General features: G+C 47.0%; 1 protein-coding gene and 1 long non-coding RNA gene across 6 annotated transcripts in view; one reads left to right on the top strand and one right to left on the bottom strand.

The window, feature by feature from the left end:
- POU2F1 (POU class 2 homeobox 1) overlaps positions 1–13,384 on the top strand; it is a 125,325-nt gene that overhangs the window by 45,006 nt on the left and 66,935 nt on the right. Inside the window, exon 1 of one of the 5 annotated variants that reach the window (XM_077293742.1) lies at positions 11,354–11,620. The exons of the other annotated variants lie outside the window; for them this stretch is intronic. Coding sequence (XP_077149857.1) covers positions 11,593–11,620 — 28 coding nt within the window. The 5' untranslated portion in view covers positions 11,354–11,592. Of the gene's footprint in view, positions 1–11,353; positions 11,621–13,384 lie in introns of those variants that run through there. 5 annotated transcript variants of the gene reach the window in all.
- Positions 4,902–10,890, bottom strand: LOC143817900 (uncharacterized). Its single transcript, XR_013224199.1, has 3 exons — positions 10,763–10,890; positions 6,002–6,056; positions 4,902–5,927 (listed from the first exon to the last, which is right to left on the bottom strand). It is a non-coding gene; the product is annotated as an uncharacterized LOC143817900 (long non-coding RNA).

Genomic DNA, 13,384 nt, shown 5'->3' with positions numbered 1-13,384 from the left:
GGCACACACCGGCAGGAAGCTGAGAGACACGTTTTCCTTGTAATTAGCTGCATTATCTTCAGGTTTCTTGCCTCCTTTCCTGCGTCGGTCAGGTTTGTCCTGCTCGGCATCATCTGTTACCTTTCTTGTTATTAGTGACATATTTATGTGTGTTTTTATATAGGCTAACCTTAGATTATTCCACATCCGGCCGTGCCGTAATAGAGCTTGTAATCTAATTACTTTACCGTACGTGCCGGGGCAGGTTCTTCGGTGGTCATAAGTAAACCAAACATTTGTATTGCTGGAAGAAATCTAATTACCCAGAGAAAACTCACATGCACCTTGGGACAACGGAGTCAACTCCAGTCCTTGACTGACGTGTCTTACAAGAATTTTTCCTAGGACATACTAGTTAAATGGGTTGTCTTTAGAGTTGAGCGAATTTGATCGGGTCCCTGCTTATTCGGTCAGCTATAGCACTTACCGAAGAAACTGCAGAGGGAACCTGGATATATAGTCCCGCCGGCTGTTCGGCTCTGCAACTGCATCTGTCGCACGGATGGGGTGCGGTCGGCTTCAGGTTGCAGGGATGGGGGGCGGACGTCTCCGGGTTGCAGGGATGGGGTTGGGGGGGGCGGATGTCTACAGGTTGCAGGGATGGGGGGGGCGGATGTCTACAGGTTGCAGGGATGGGGGGCGGATGTCTACAGGTTGCATGGATGGGGGGCGGCCGTCTCCAGGTTGCAGGGATGAGGGTCAGATGTCTCCGGGTTGCAGGGATGGGGGGGGCGGATGTCTCGAGGTTGCAGGGAAGGGGGGCGGATGTCTCCAGGTTACAGGGATGGGGGTGGACGTCTCCGGGTTGCAGGGATGGGGGGGTGGACGTCTCCGGGTTGCAGGGATGGGGGGGTGGACGTCTCCGGGTTGCAGGGATGGGGGGCGGACGTCTCTGGGTTGCACGAATGGGGGGGCGGCCGTCTCCGGGCTGCAGGGATGGGGGGCGGACGTCTCCGGGTTGCACGGATGGGGGGCGGACGTCTCCGGGTTGCACGGATGGGGGGGCGGACGTCTCCGGGTTGCACGGATGGGGGCGGCGGACGTCTCCGGGTTGCACGGATGGGGGCAGTCGGCTCCGGGTTTCAGGGATGGGGGGGGTGACCGTCTCCGGATTACAGGGATGGGGGCGGCCATCACATGGCAGCAGTATTTGCACTCGCTGAGATCTCCTGCAGTAAAACAATAGGGCCACAGTCTGTTCCTGCACTGGGGCCCGATTGCTGCGTCCGCTCACAGCCCGCTATAGAAGTCCTGAGTCCATGTCTGTGACAGCCGGGATACGCTGCACATTCAGTCCTCACCGCCGGGGTCCGACAATGCTAATTCACAGTGACAGGTGCACATGAAATTGACTCTCGTTATGTAAAAGATTGTGGAAATAAAGACGTCGGCCGCAGTTCACCGAGACATCATCGGATTAATCATCCTCCGCGTCTGAAGTCGTCCTCCTAGTACAGAGCTGAGAGGGGTCCGCCAGCTTAAAGAGCCGTCGCTTCAGGGCAACATGGAATTAATGCAAATAATCTATTAGTGCTTGTTTGCCCAGGGACACGCGCGCCATAATACACAAGAAGTCTGAGAAATCTCTGCCACCGTGCACCATACAAATGTCAGCGCGCCATCATTACTGGTGTGCGCCGGCCAGCCATTTACCGCAGCACCGCGCAGACACCGAATATGTCAAGCATCGGTTATATTGATTGAAAAATGGTGCATTTAATAATCCGACTCACAAGATCAAATGTCAAGTGTGGCCTCTCTAACACACTGGAAAATATGGCGGCTCCGTTCCTAAGAACAGGCGGCATTGTCTTGTAAATTGGAGATTACCCTGAGATAGAAGAAGAAATGGTCTAATTTATCGACTGAGGATTAGTCAGGCATTTCAGATTGGGTCCAAAGTACTAGGAATAAATTTTAGTCTCCTCTTCTGTAGGACAAACAGGTGTGATAAAATTGCAGATATCTGTAGCCACCACTAGAGGGAGCTCAGGAGCTTACTGCAGACTTTCAGGTTTGAGCTCCCTCTAGTGGTAGCTGGCGTTATGACACAATGCTTCCTTACTGTAGACTCTTAAAGGGGTATTCCCATCTTAGACATCTGTGGGTGGAGACATTTGAATGGTTATCACTGCTGCTGTGACTTGCGGTCAGAGATCATTTTAAGCACTTGGGAGTTTTATGATTTGTGCGGAGAAGCTGTTAATAATCACTAGTCTGTTAAGTAGTAAATCAGACCATAAACCTGTAATAATAGAATCTCCACTTGAGGATGAAGAACCATGGAGGAAATCCAGAGATGATACCCAGATCATATCCCAGCATAACGAGCCCCAATAACGGCCACAGTGATTATTTGATCGCCAGAAAATATTTTGTTCCAGAAGGGGTTGTTCAGACAAGCCCATCCCTTTAAGAACCCTTTTCCAGGTGCTTGTCAATAGCTCGGCTGCTTGTTTCCACCACTAGAGGGCAATCTAAATACAGCCATATACTGTCTCGAATGGACCAGAATGGGAACTGCATAGAGATCGCCCACTAGTGATGGATTATTTCTAACAGTAAATCTGAAAAAGAAAAGCGGAAGTATAAAGCACTGACCTAATGAGCCCCAGAAAATCTTTTATCACCTGGTCTGGTTGTCCAATTTTAAGTGATTTCCCTCAAGCTAAACGAATCGGGCTCCTTTTTTCATAGTTTGTTGTGATCTATCAGTTAAGGAGTCCCAAGTTGTTTGCCTTAAAGGGAAATCTGTCACCAGGTTTTTACCTCAACTGAGGGCAGCATAATGTAGGGACAGAGACTCTGATTCCAGCGACGTGTCACTTACTGGGCTGCTTGCTGCAGTTTTGATAAAATCACTGCTTTATTTTCTGCAGTGCTCCAATACTGAGCTGTGTATAACCCCGCCCACACCACTGAGTGGCTGACAACAGCCAATCAGTGGTGTGGGCGGGGTTATACTGAGCTCTGCGTTTGCAGCACCGCTGGAGATCTGCAGCAGAAAAAGCAGTGATTTTATCAAAACTACAGCTAACAGCCCAGTAAGTGACACATCGTTGGAATCCGGGTCTCTGTCCCTACATTATGCTGCTGTCAGATTGGACCACAAAAACCTTGTGCAGATTCCCTTTAAAAATGATTTTCTGGCAGAACGGTGTGGATATGTTCCCCTCTGTCCATAAATCATTGATCAGAGGAATTACCGGCCCATCTCCAGTGGTGAAAGTTTCATCCGACCTCGTCCTTCTCTTTCACCTGTGTCCACCTCCGACGCTGTCAGCAAGAAGCAAAGCCGCAGGGCTGAGTTTTAGGATTGGAAATGCGCCTGAGGCAGAACTACCGAATTACCAGATCAGAGCCGCCGGTGATCCTGCACCTTGTATCCCCGGGCAAGGAGACAGCAGGTGGAGCCGAGCCTGGCCGCCCCCCAAATACTAATACACATCCATAATGCCGAGATAAAGGGGCGCCTTTCTTGTGCGGCCCGCTGTTAACCTCCTGTAGGGTTTTTTTTTATTTTTTTAAAGGGGTTTTCCAGTTTAAAGACTGTCTGTCTAAACCAATTCTTCACCATTTTCTAGATCTTTGCTTGCGGTCAGAGAATGGGAACATTCTTTATATCCCCCCCCCCCAAAAAAAAAAATTTGGACAGATCCCTCTCCTGTCTCGGACGGTTTGCTACAATGTATCAGCGCAGAGTATTATCTAAACTGGATCCAGATGAAGCAAACCACCACTCTTTATATCGTCTATTATAGGTACTACTACGCCAGTTTACTTTACCACGTGCTGCGATTATACTGTATAGGATTTCATTATACAGTGTACCCTGGTGGTCAGGGTAGGAATTGCACAGATTCTTCACGCTTCTGAAATTAGGGTACTGGCCCCTTTAAACGCATACAATTGCCGTCTGTGACCATGACTTTTTGCGATTAAATTCTGGATTTCCATCCCAGTTCCTACCTAACCCGAATCTGCAAATGCCAAAAATCCATCCCTCGCCCCTCCTCTCATCCTACGCCATAAATTAATCTTCCTGTGCGTGTGTGCCGTGGCGGAGAGGTGTGAAGCCGCAGCTTTCCACGCTCTGTGCTCTCTAATTTCCAGCACCGGGTGCAGCGCCAGCCTCTGTCTCTGCCAGGGTCTCCTCTATTTGTGCCTGTAGAGAGCTGGCAGCAGCTCGAATGCAGAGCGGGGAGATAGCCGGGCATCTGTCTGCAACATCTGCCTAACCTTTACCTCTTCCAAAACAGACAGGGCCGAGGGGAGCGGAGCAGCTCGGGGGAGCGGAGCAGCTCGGGGGGCTGACATTAAATGGATTATTTTATTTTTTTACGAACTGCCCCATAACAAATGGATTCAGTTTGCATTTAATTATTTTTTATATATTTATTTTAACATTATTTTCAAACTTGTTTTATTTTTATTTTATTTTTTTAATTAAGGTGTATTCATTGCATATTTTTATATAGTCGTGGCCAAAAGTGTTGAGACACAAATTTTTGTTTTTTCACTTAGTTTGCTGCTTCAGTTTTTACAGTGCATTAAGTTTGTCATTATCAAGAGCAAATTGTCAAATTTCATTGATCTTCTCCTTGGCTCTGGAGAAAGTGTTAACGAGGACAAGGCAGCTGATAACACTCCTGTCATTAATCTGCAAATTGGTTGCTTTAAAAGGGAACAGGCGCTTGAAATCCGTGTCTTCCGTTAGCTCCAAGGCAGCGTGTGCAGTCATCATTGCTTTCCATCAGAAGGGCTTTACAGGCAAGGACATTGCTGTCTGCAAGATTGCCCCTAAATCAACTATTTTATCAGATCTTCAAGACCTTCATCAAAGACAGGAAGGTTGAGTTTTTTTGGGAGGAAGCAGTAGGGACGTTAATGGAAGTTAAGCAAGTGAGGAAGCATCAGGGCACCCAAGAAAGTCCGGCACATGTCAGGACTGTCTCCTTAAGAGGATACGGGCTCTGTAGAACAGCAGTGCAGAGCTTGCTCAGTAATGGTAGCAGGCAGGGGTCAGGGCATCTGCAGGCACAGTGAGGCGAAGGCTCTGAAGGGCAGCAAAGAAATGGACTGACATACTCCAGATAGTACAGGGATTGGACTTCTGGGAACATAACTGTCCCCCCATTTTCTGATTCATATGTTGGGGGGGGCTTCTCATTTATCGGGGGGCTCACTCATAATTTTGCTCATAGATGAAGAATGGATCTAAATCTTCTCGAAGAGCGAGTTCTTCCATCATCCAGGACAATGAGGTGATGATGATGGTTTCTCCAATATGATGGAGACCATGTCAAAAGTGAGAACCAAGTGGCTCAGAGAGCAAAACCATTGTCATTTTAGGTTCATGTCCAGGAACCCCCCCCCCCCAGATCTCAGTCCCATTGAGACTCTGTGGTCAATCCTGAGAAGACGACAAACAAAAACCCCAAAAATTGTGCTCTGATGAGACGAGAAGGGGCGGCCATCAGTCAGGATCTGGCCCACACCTCCCGTAGCCGCGGGGTATTGCAGCCTGCGATGCCGTATTAAAAAACCCAAGATGTAGCTGCCATTTACTGTAATTTATAACGAGGGGCGACCTCTGTAGCCGGGACTCGCCCCAGGAGATGGAGTGGCGGGACGGCCTCCTAGCGTGTCATCTCGCGGCCCGGCTCGGTGGGTGGTGAGACCGAAGACCACAAGCCGATCTTTGATTACATAATTACACCCTTTCTGCCATCAGATTCACTCGCCCCTCTGCAGCGTGTCGGCCTCCGACTAATTAGACTATTAGTGGTCCATGTGTTCCTGATATCCTGCCACCATGACTGTGCGAGGAGCCGGCCGTTCCCCCACCGCCGATCATCAGTCTTCACCGCGTATTAATTAGAACAGATCTAGGAGAGAAAAAACACGGAAAATAAAACTCCCGGAGACCGCAGCCATCTTACGCCCTACACCACAGACTTACCAAGTGCCGAGGATGCCTGGCGGTGCGGGCAACTGCGCCGACGTCTGAGAAGAGACTTGTGGGGAAGGGAAAAATAATGTGAGGTTACAGAACTGAACGATTTCCAGGTTACTAAATGTGTCTGTGAATGTGCAGATAGGAAGAGGCCGGCCCTGGTTATAGGGGAACTGCTGATAATGGGGATGTGTACTGTTACATTACTCTGCTGCAGGCGGACTGTACACTGCGACTGCACCACCAGAATAGTGAGTGCAGCTCTGGGGTATAATACAGGATGTAACTCAGGATCAGTAATGTAATGTATGTACATAGTGACTGCACCAGCAGAATAGTGAGTGCAGCTCTGGAGTATAATACAGGATGTAACTCAGAATCAGTAATGTAATGTATGTACACAGTGACTGCACCACCAGAATAGTGAGTGCAGCTCTGGGGTATAATACAGGATGTAACTCAGGATCAGTAATGTAATGTATGTACACAGTGACTGCACCAGCAGAATAGTGAGTGCAGCTCTGGAGTATAATACAGGATGTAACTCAGGATCAGTAATGTAATGTATGTACACAGTGACTGCACCACCAGAATAGTGAGTGCAGCTCTGGGGTATAATACAGGATGTAACTCAGGATCAGTAATGTAATGTATGTACACAGTGACTCCACCAGCAGAATAGTGAGTGCAGCTCTGGAGTATAATACAGGATGTAACTCAGGATCAGTAATGTAATGTATGTACACAGTTACTGCACCAGCAGAATAGTGAGTGCAGCTCTGGGGCATAATACAGGATGTAACTCAGGATCAGTAATGTATGTACACAGTGACTGCACCAGCAGAATAGTGAGTGCAGATCTGGAGTATAATACAGGATGTAACTCAGGATCAGTAATGTAATGTATGTACACAGTGACTGCACCAGCAGAATAGTGAGTGCAGCTCTGGGGTATAATACAGGATGTAACTCAGGATCAGTAATGTAATGTATGTACACAGTGACTGCACCAGCAGAATAGTGAGTGCAGCTCTGGAGTATAATACAGGATGTAACTCAGGATCAGTAATGTATGTACACAGTGACTGCACCAGCAGAATAGTGAGTGCGGCTCTGGAGTATAATACAGAAGGTAACTCAGGATCAGTAATGTATGTACACAGTGACTGCACCAGCAGAATAGTGAGTGCAGCTCTGGGGTATAATACAGGAGGTAACTCAGGATCAGTAATGTATGTACACCGTGACTGCACCAGCAGAATAGTGAGTGCAGCTCTGGAGTATAATACAGGAGGTAACTCAGGATCAGTAATGTAATGTATGTACACAGTGACTGCACCAGCAGAATAGTGAGTGCAGCTCTGGGGTATAATACAGGATGTAACTCAGGATCAGTAATGTAATGTGTGTACACAGTGACTGCACCAGCAGAATAGTGAGTGCAGCTCTGGAGTATAAATACAGGAGGTAACTCAGGGTCAGTAATGTATGTACACAGTGACTGCACCAGCAGAATAGTGAGTGCAGCTCTGGAGTATAATACAGGATGTAACTCAGGATCAGTAATGTATGTACACAGTGACTGCACCAGCAGAATAGTGAGTGCAGCTCTGGAGTATAATACAGAAGGTAACTCAGGATCAGTAATGTAATGTATGTACACAGTGACTGCACCAGCAGAATAGTGAGTGCAGCTCTGGGGTATAATACAGGATGTAACTCAGGATCAGTAATGTATGTACACAGTGACTGCACCAGCAGAATAGTGAGTGCAGCTCTGGGGTATAATACAGGAGGTAACTCAGGATCAGTAATGTATGTACACCGTGACTGCACCAGCAGAATAGTGAGTGCAGCTCTGGAGTATAATACAGGAGGTAACTCAGGATCAGTAATGTAATGTATGTACACAGTGACTGCACCAGCAGAATAGTGAGTGCAGCTCTGGGGTATAATACAGGATGTAACTCAGGATCAGTAATGTAATGTATGTACACAGTGACTGCACCAGCAGAATAGTGAGTGCAGCTCTGGGGTATAATACAGGAGGTAACTCAGGATCAGTAATGTAATGTATGTACACAGTGACTGCACCAGCAGAATAGTGAGTGCAGCTCTGGGGTATAATAAAGGATGTAACTCAGGATCAGTAATGTAATGTATGTACACAGTGACTGCACCAGCAGAATAGTGAGTGCAGCTCTGGGGTATAATACAGGAGGTAACTCGGCATCAGTACAGGATGAGTTTTTCTCAGGTGACAGGATGGATGATTTGTTAGGCGACATCTTCGTCTGTTTTTAGGATGCAAATCATCAAGCTTCCACGGAAGGTTGTGTGATTACACATTTGTCCATGGATCATGTCTGGAATTGCTGCGTCCTGGTGAATGGAGCTGTGATGCAGTACTGGACACAGCCCTTGGTCAGATGTGGCGCTGTTTCTTGAAGAAGCAGCCTTCTTTTTCAGCCCTTACATTGCAATCAACCCACCACAGTGATTCTCTCATTAGGGTCTGTTTTATGAGAAGCCAATTAGCCCGGTATTATCGCCTGGATCATGGAAGGGCGAACACACACACTGCAAATCACATTACGAGCGGAGCGCGCGCCTGCCCGCAGCGCCCCATTACCGCAGCGCCCCGCCGTCGCCCCGATATGGAGAGCCCACACTATATTGTAGCTCGCACAATACATCGGGCGTTCTTGGCATTTCATTACCGCCCGGGGATGTAAGGGAACATAATATAAGGCGAGTAATGAGCGCTGTGCCTTTAAGAAACCCTTCATGCATTACTGGAGAAGAATCAGGAGTATTCCTATTATTGTAATCTGGAGGATTTCCTCCGCTATAGACGGTGCCCAGAAGAGCAGCACTGAGCCCGCACCGCTAACAGCCTTGTTGTGAGGGGATTAGCAGCCAAAGGAATGCAAAAGACCCTGTGAGGGTCCCGCTGATCCCCATCCTCCCCCTGTGCTGCCGCTCCTCACCCCGGGCGCCCAGTTTCTTTCCTGTAATTTGGCCATCTTTGTGCAAAAATTACAAAATACAGATGTAGCAGAGCTGAGTTTGTTGCTTTTTGTGACAAACCCCAAAATGTGTATCTGATAGGATCGCCATGTCTATGTGCCCGCTGGCTCTACAGCTACAAAGGGACTACAACTCCCAGTATGTGCTGACCCAGTGCCCACAGGCTCCCCCCAGCCTAGGTCACCAAGGAGGCATTCACATCACCTACATACAGGTGTTATCAGTCATTGTACAGGAGGAGGAGGTGAGCTGTGACATCACCTACTGTGAATGGTGGATCCTGTGTTATCTACTGTATATAGAGGTGTTATCAGTCATTGTACAGGAGGAGGAGGTGAGCTGTGACATCACCTACTGTGAATGGTGGATCCTGTGTTATCTACTGTATATCGAGGTGTTACCAGTCATTGTACAGGAGGAGGAGGTGAGCTGTGATATCACCTATTGTGAATGATGGATCCTGTGTTATATACTGTATATAGAGATGTTATCAGTCATTGTACAGGAGGAGGAGGAGGTGAGTTGTGACATCACCTATTGTGAATATTAGATCCTGTGTTATACAGAGGTGTTACCAGTCATTGTACAGGAGGAGAAGGTGAGCTGTGATATCACCTATTGTGAATGGTGGATCCTGTGTTATCTACTGTATATAGAGGTGTTATCAGTCATTGTACAGGAGGAGGAGGTGAGCTGTGACATCACCTATTGTGAATGGTGGATCCTGTGTAATCTGTACATAGAGGTGTTATCAGTCATTGTACAGGAGGAGGAGGTGAGCTTTGACATCATCTATTGTGAATGGTGGATACTGTGTTATCTACTGTATATAGAGGTGTTATCAGTCATTGTACAGGAGGAGGAGGTGAGCTGTGACATCACCTATTGTGAATGGTGGATCCTGTGTAATCTGTACATAGAGGTGTTATCAGTCATTGTACAGGAGGAGGAGGTGAGCTGTGACATCACCTATTGTGAATATTAGATCCTGTGTTATACAGAGGTGTTACCAGTCATTGTACAGGAGGAGGTGGTGAGCTGTGATATCACCTATTGTGAATGGTGGATCCTGTGTTATCTACTGTATATAGAGGTGTTATCAGTCATTGTACAGGAGGAGGAGGTGAGCTGTGACATCACCTATTGTGAATATTAGATCCTGTGTTATATAGAGGTGTTATTAGTCTTTGTAATCCTGACTGTGATGATAACGAGACATCTGAAAAGTGTTCACTGAAGAACAGGAAGTGCGACTGCCCCCAGTGGCCATTCTATAAATTGCCACAAAAGAAGAAAAAAGTATTGTTAAAATTTGTTTAAAGAAATGTATTTAATTAAAAAAAAATTGATTTAATCTTCTCGGACATTTTCTGCACATGGAAATGATTCTACGCGGTTGTAAAGTGGCACACCTGAGCTGGGTGACTTTTTTTTTTTTTTTTTTTTTTAAGATTTTACTACAAAAGTATGATAGATTTTCTCAGGAGCTTGCGGATAAGATCTAGTGAAGTAGGCGGCTTGTTCATCCTGTAGACGGCGCCATCCTCACCCAAACTGAGCCGCCATTTATATAAAAAGCGTTAAACTTGCCGAAATGGCGCTGCAGGGCCGGAGAGTAGCGCCGTTTCGGCAGTTTGCCGCAGCAGATTTTGTGCGGTTAAAGTTCCTGCGGGGTGTCACCCGTGGAAATCTCCTCCACAATGCGGGTAGCGTGCAGATCCGCAGCGCAATACTCACTGGGTATCGGAGCAATGTGCGCCGCTGTGTCCATGTAACGCACTCGGCTCTGCTGCATCTGATACAAATGCCCCAAACTTTATCCCATAGAACTTTCTCCGCGCTCCCTCGTCGTTCCCTCGTCTTCCTCTCGCCTCCGCACAGTTCTCTGGTTAGGTAAAAAAAAAAAAAGCCAAATCCGATGGAAGAAAAATTTTCATTTAATTATTACGCTGGCGCTCAGGAGATCATTTTTATTTTATTTTTTTTTTCCTTTTCTCTCTCCCCCCTTCCTGCACTTTTCTCCCCGGCTGCCGAGCTTGCTTGGAATGTTTGCGCTAACCAATTAATATGCAAATGAGCTGATAAATATTTATGCCGCGGTTTTAAATTATGCAGGGAGCGCTTTCAGTGTACTCTGCAAATGAATTGCTCACGGACTTCAAAGTGCTGGCTGCCGCGCTAACGAGGGAAGATTTGCATAAGGCCCTAATCAGCCGCATACTGATTAAGCTTCATTATGGAAACTGCCAGCTGCAATCTTTGTTTCTATTTTATTACAAAAAAAAAAAAGGGGAACTTTTTCATGCTTCAGTTGCCTTGACAATGTCAGAGCGAGCGACCGAGCAAGCGAGCGGCGGCTAAAACTCCACACAGCAACTCAAGTTTCCGTCTTCGCCTGGCCGCTGCTATGGTATAGTCCGGAGTAATAGCGATTGCTTTCACCCCCCCTCCTCTCCTTTTCTTTACCCCCCACACCCCAAAAATTAGCTGCCTCCTATAGACCCATCAGGCATAGTCTTCTTCCACCTGTTTGGACCCTGGGCGAAACGGGCGCTTCATCTGACGGCATGCTAGACTGCAGTGAGTATGCACTAGGTGGGTACGGTCTGAGCACTTTTAATATGGAAATAGCTGGGGGTAGGAGGGGTGCGGGCGGCGGTGACTATGCATGGGCTCATAGCATATGTAGCAGAGCTCGTGGGGTCGGATGCCGGAGCAGAGTCTTTAGTTTCGTCTTTAACAGTTTGCCGCTAACATTCTGCAAATCTCTCCTGCTGCTATTGTTCTCTGTTTTCAGGCTGAGGCTACCCGATAGGAAGTATGCACGGCTCCTTAATTTTTTTTTCTTTTTTTTTTTATACTGCTGGACTGGTCTTTTTTCACTGTTTCCTCCACTGTTCCTGTGCCGGACACAGTCGCCGATTTTTATTTTTTATTTATTTTTTATTTTTTTTCACGTCTACGGTTGTGTGACGCCATGCAGGGAATGGAATGGAAGGGAAGGGGGTCTCGTATCCGATTTTAAAGTTTTACTCTCTTTTTTGACACTTCCATAAGAGATCCATCTGGAACTTGCAGTCCTATGTAAGAGCATATTTGCTGATTCACTTGTTGGATGCAGGAAAATGAAATGTAAAGGCGAGAAAAAAAAAAAAATGCAAGTTTTTGGAACTGGAGGGGGAAGATGGTTCATTGATCTTAATGTGTCTGTTATCACTGGATGTGTAGGAGATGGTTCACACGGTCACTCGCCGCCCTGAGGGGGAAGTGTAGGGGGCAGTATTGAGATCGGATGGGGTACAGTCGCCATGTTTAGCGCCTCTTCCCTCGGCTGCTGATTTCCGGACACTTTCTACCACTACGTTGTGAAGGGTGTTTTTTTTTTTTTTTTTTTTTTTTATTTTAGATATCCGCTATAGGAATCTCCTATCTAGGGGTATGTCAGCTCACGAGCATTGGGGATTCACCTCTTCTTTTTTTTTTTTTCTTATGTGTGGGACCCCCACCGATCCCCCTGATCCTAGCTGTGAATAGGGGATAGCTCTCCTACATACACATTAGATCAATCTCGGATGCACCAACCGACCATCGAACGTGTCCTAACTTTCCTGAAAGAAAGATTGGGCTGTTGGATTTCAGTATGCCTGATCATTTGTTCCCAGCAGCTTTATTACCCTCTCCTCATCCAGTACATGCACGCTCGGCCAACGTGAATGTGCATCTGTGTAGGCGGATCCAGACGAATTGCCTTGTCCAAACCGTGCGGACAGTATCTGTCAGATATCCCTTTTTAAAGGGGAGGTTTACCTTTTTAATTATAAGAAAAATGCTCCCATTTTGCAGAAGGATTAATGTTTTCTTTAGGAGGATCAACACCCAGATTAAAGGGGTTGTCTGTACCATTTCAGATGGGGAAAATCTTATAAATTATTTGATTAGCAACTTTGCATTTTACCTCTATATACTGCTCGTGGGCTATGTTACCAGCTCCCTCTGCAGTCTGATCAGCGGTGGTCGGTCTCCTAGGCAATGGGCGCACGACTGAAGCTTGTCAGCTTCCTTGGCTCATGTGCTGCTGAGGTAAAGCTTGCAGGAGGCGGTGCGGCGCACTGGCCATCCTTGCTGATGGTTTCCTTTTGGGTGCACTCAGCACAGGTATCTCCGTTGTTGCGCAGGTTAATGTACCGCTGTTTCTGGAGTCTTTCTGTACTCCTGTATTGTTTCTGGCAGAGCGCTGGTTAATTGCTCATCCTCTATTTTGTGCACTGAGGAGATGGACGGTTCAGTTCAAGAGCTTTTTAATGAAACCAGACCCAGACGGTCATTTCCCCAGGTACCTGATCTGCCGATCTGTGCATC

This window comes from Ranitomeya variabilis, chromosome 3 (assembly GCF_051348905.1).
Source record: "Ranitomeya variabilis isolate aRanVar5 chromosome 3, aRanVar5.hap1, whole genome shotgun sequence".
In the NCBI taxonomy this organism is placed as follows: domain Eukaryota; kingdom Metazoa; phylum Chordata; class Amphibia; order Anura; family Dendrobatidae; genus Ranitomeya; species Ranitomeya variabilis.
Note: the sequence above shows the minus strand (reverse complement) of the source record. Positions and strands in the feature narration are given on the sequence as shown.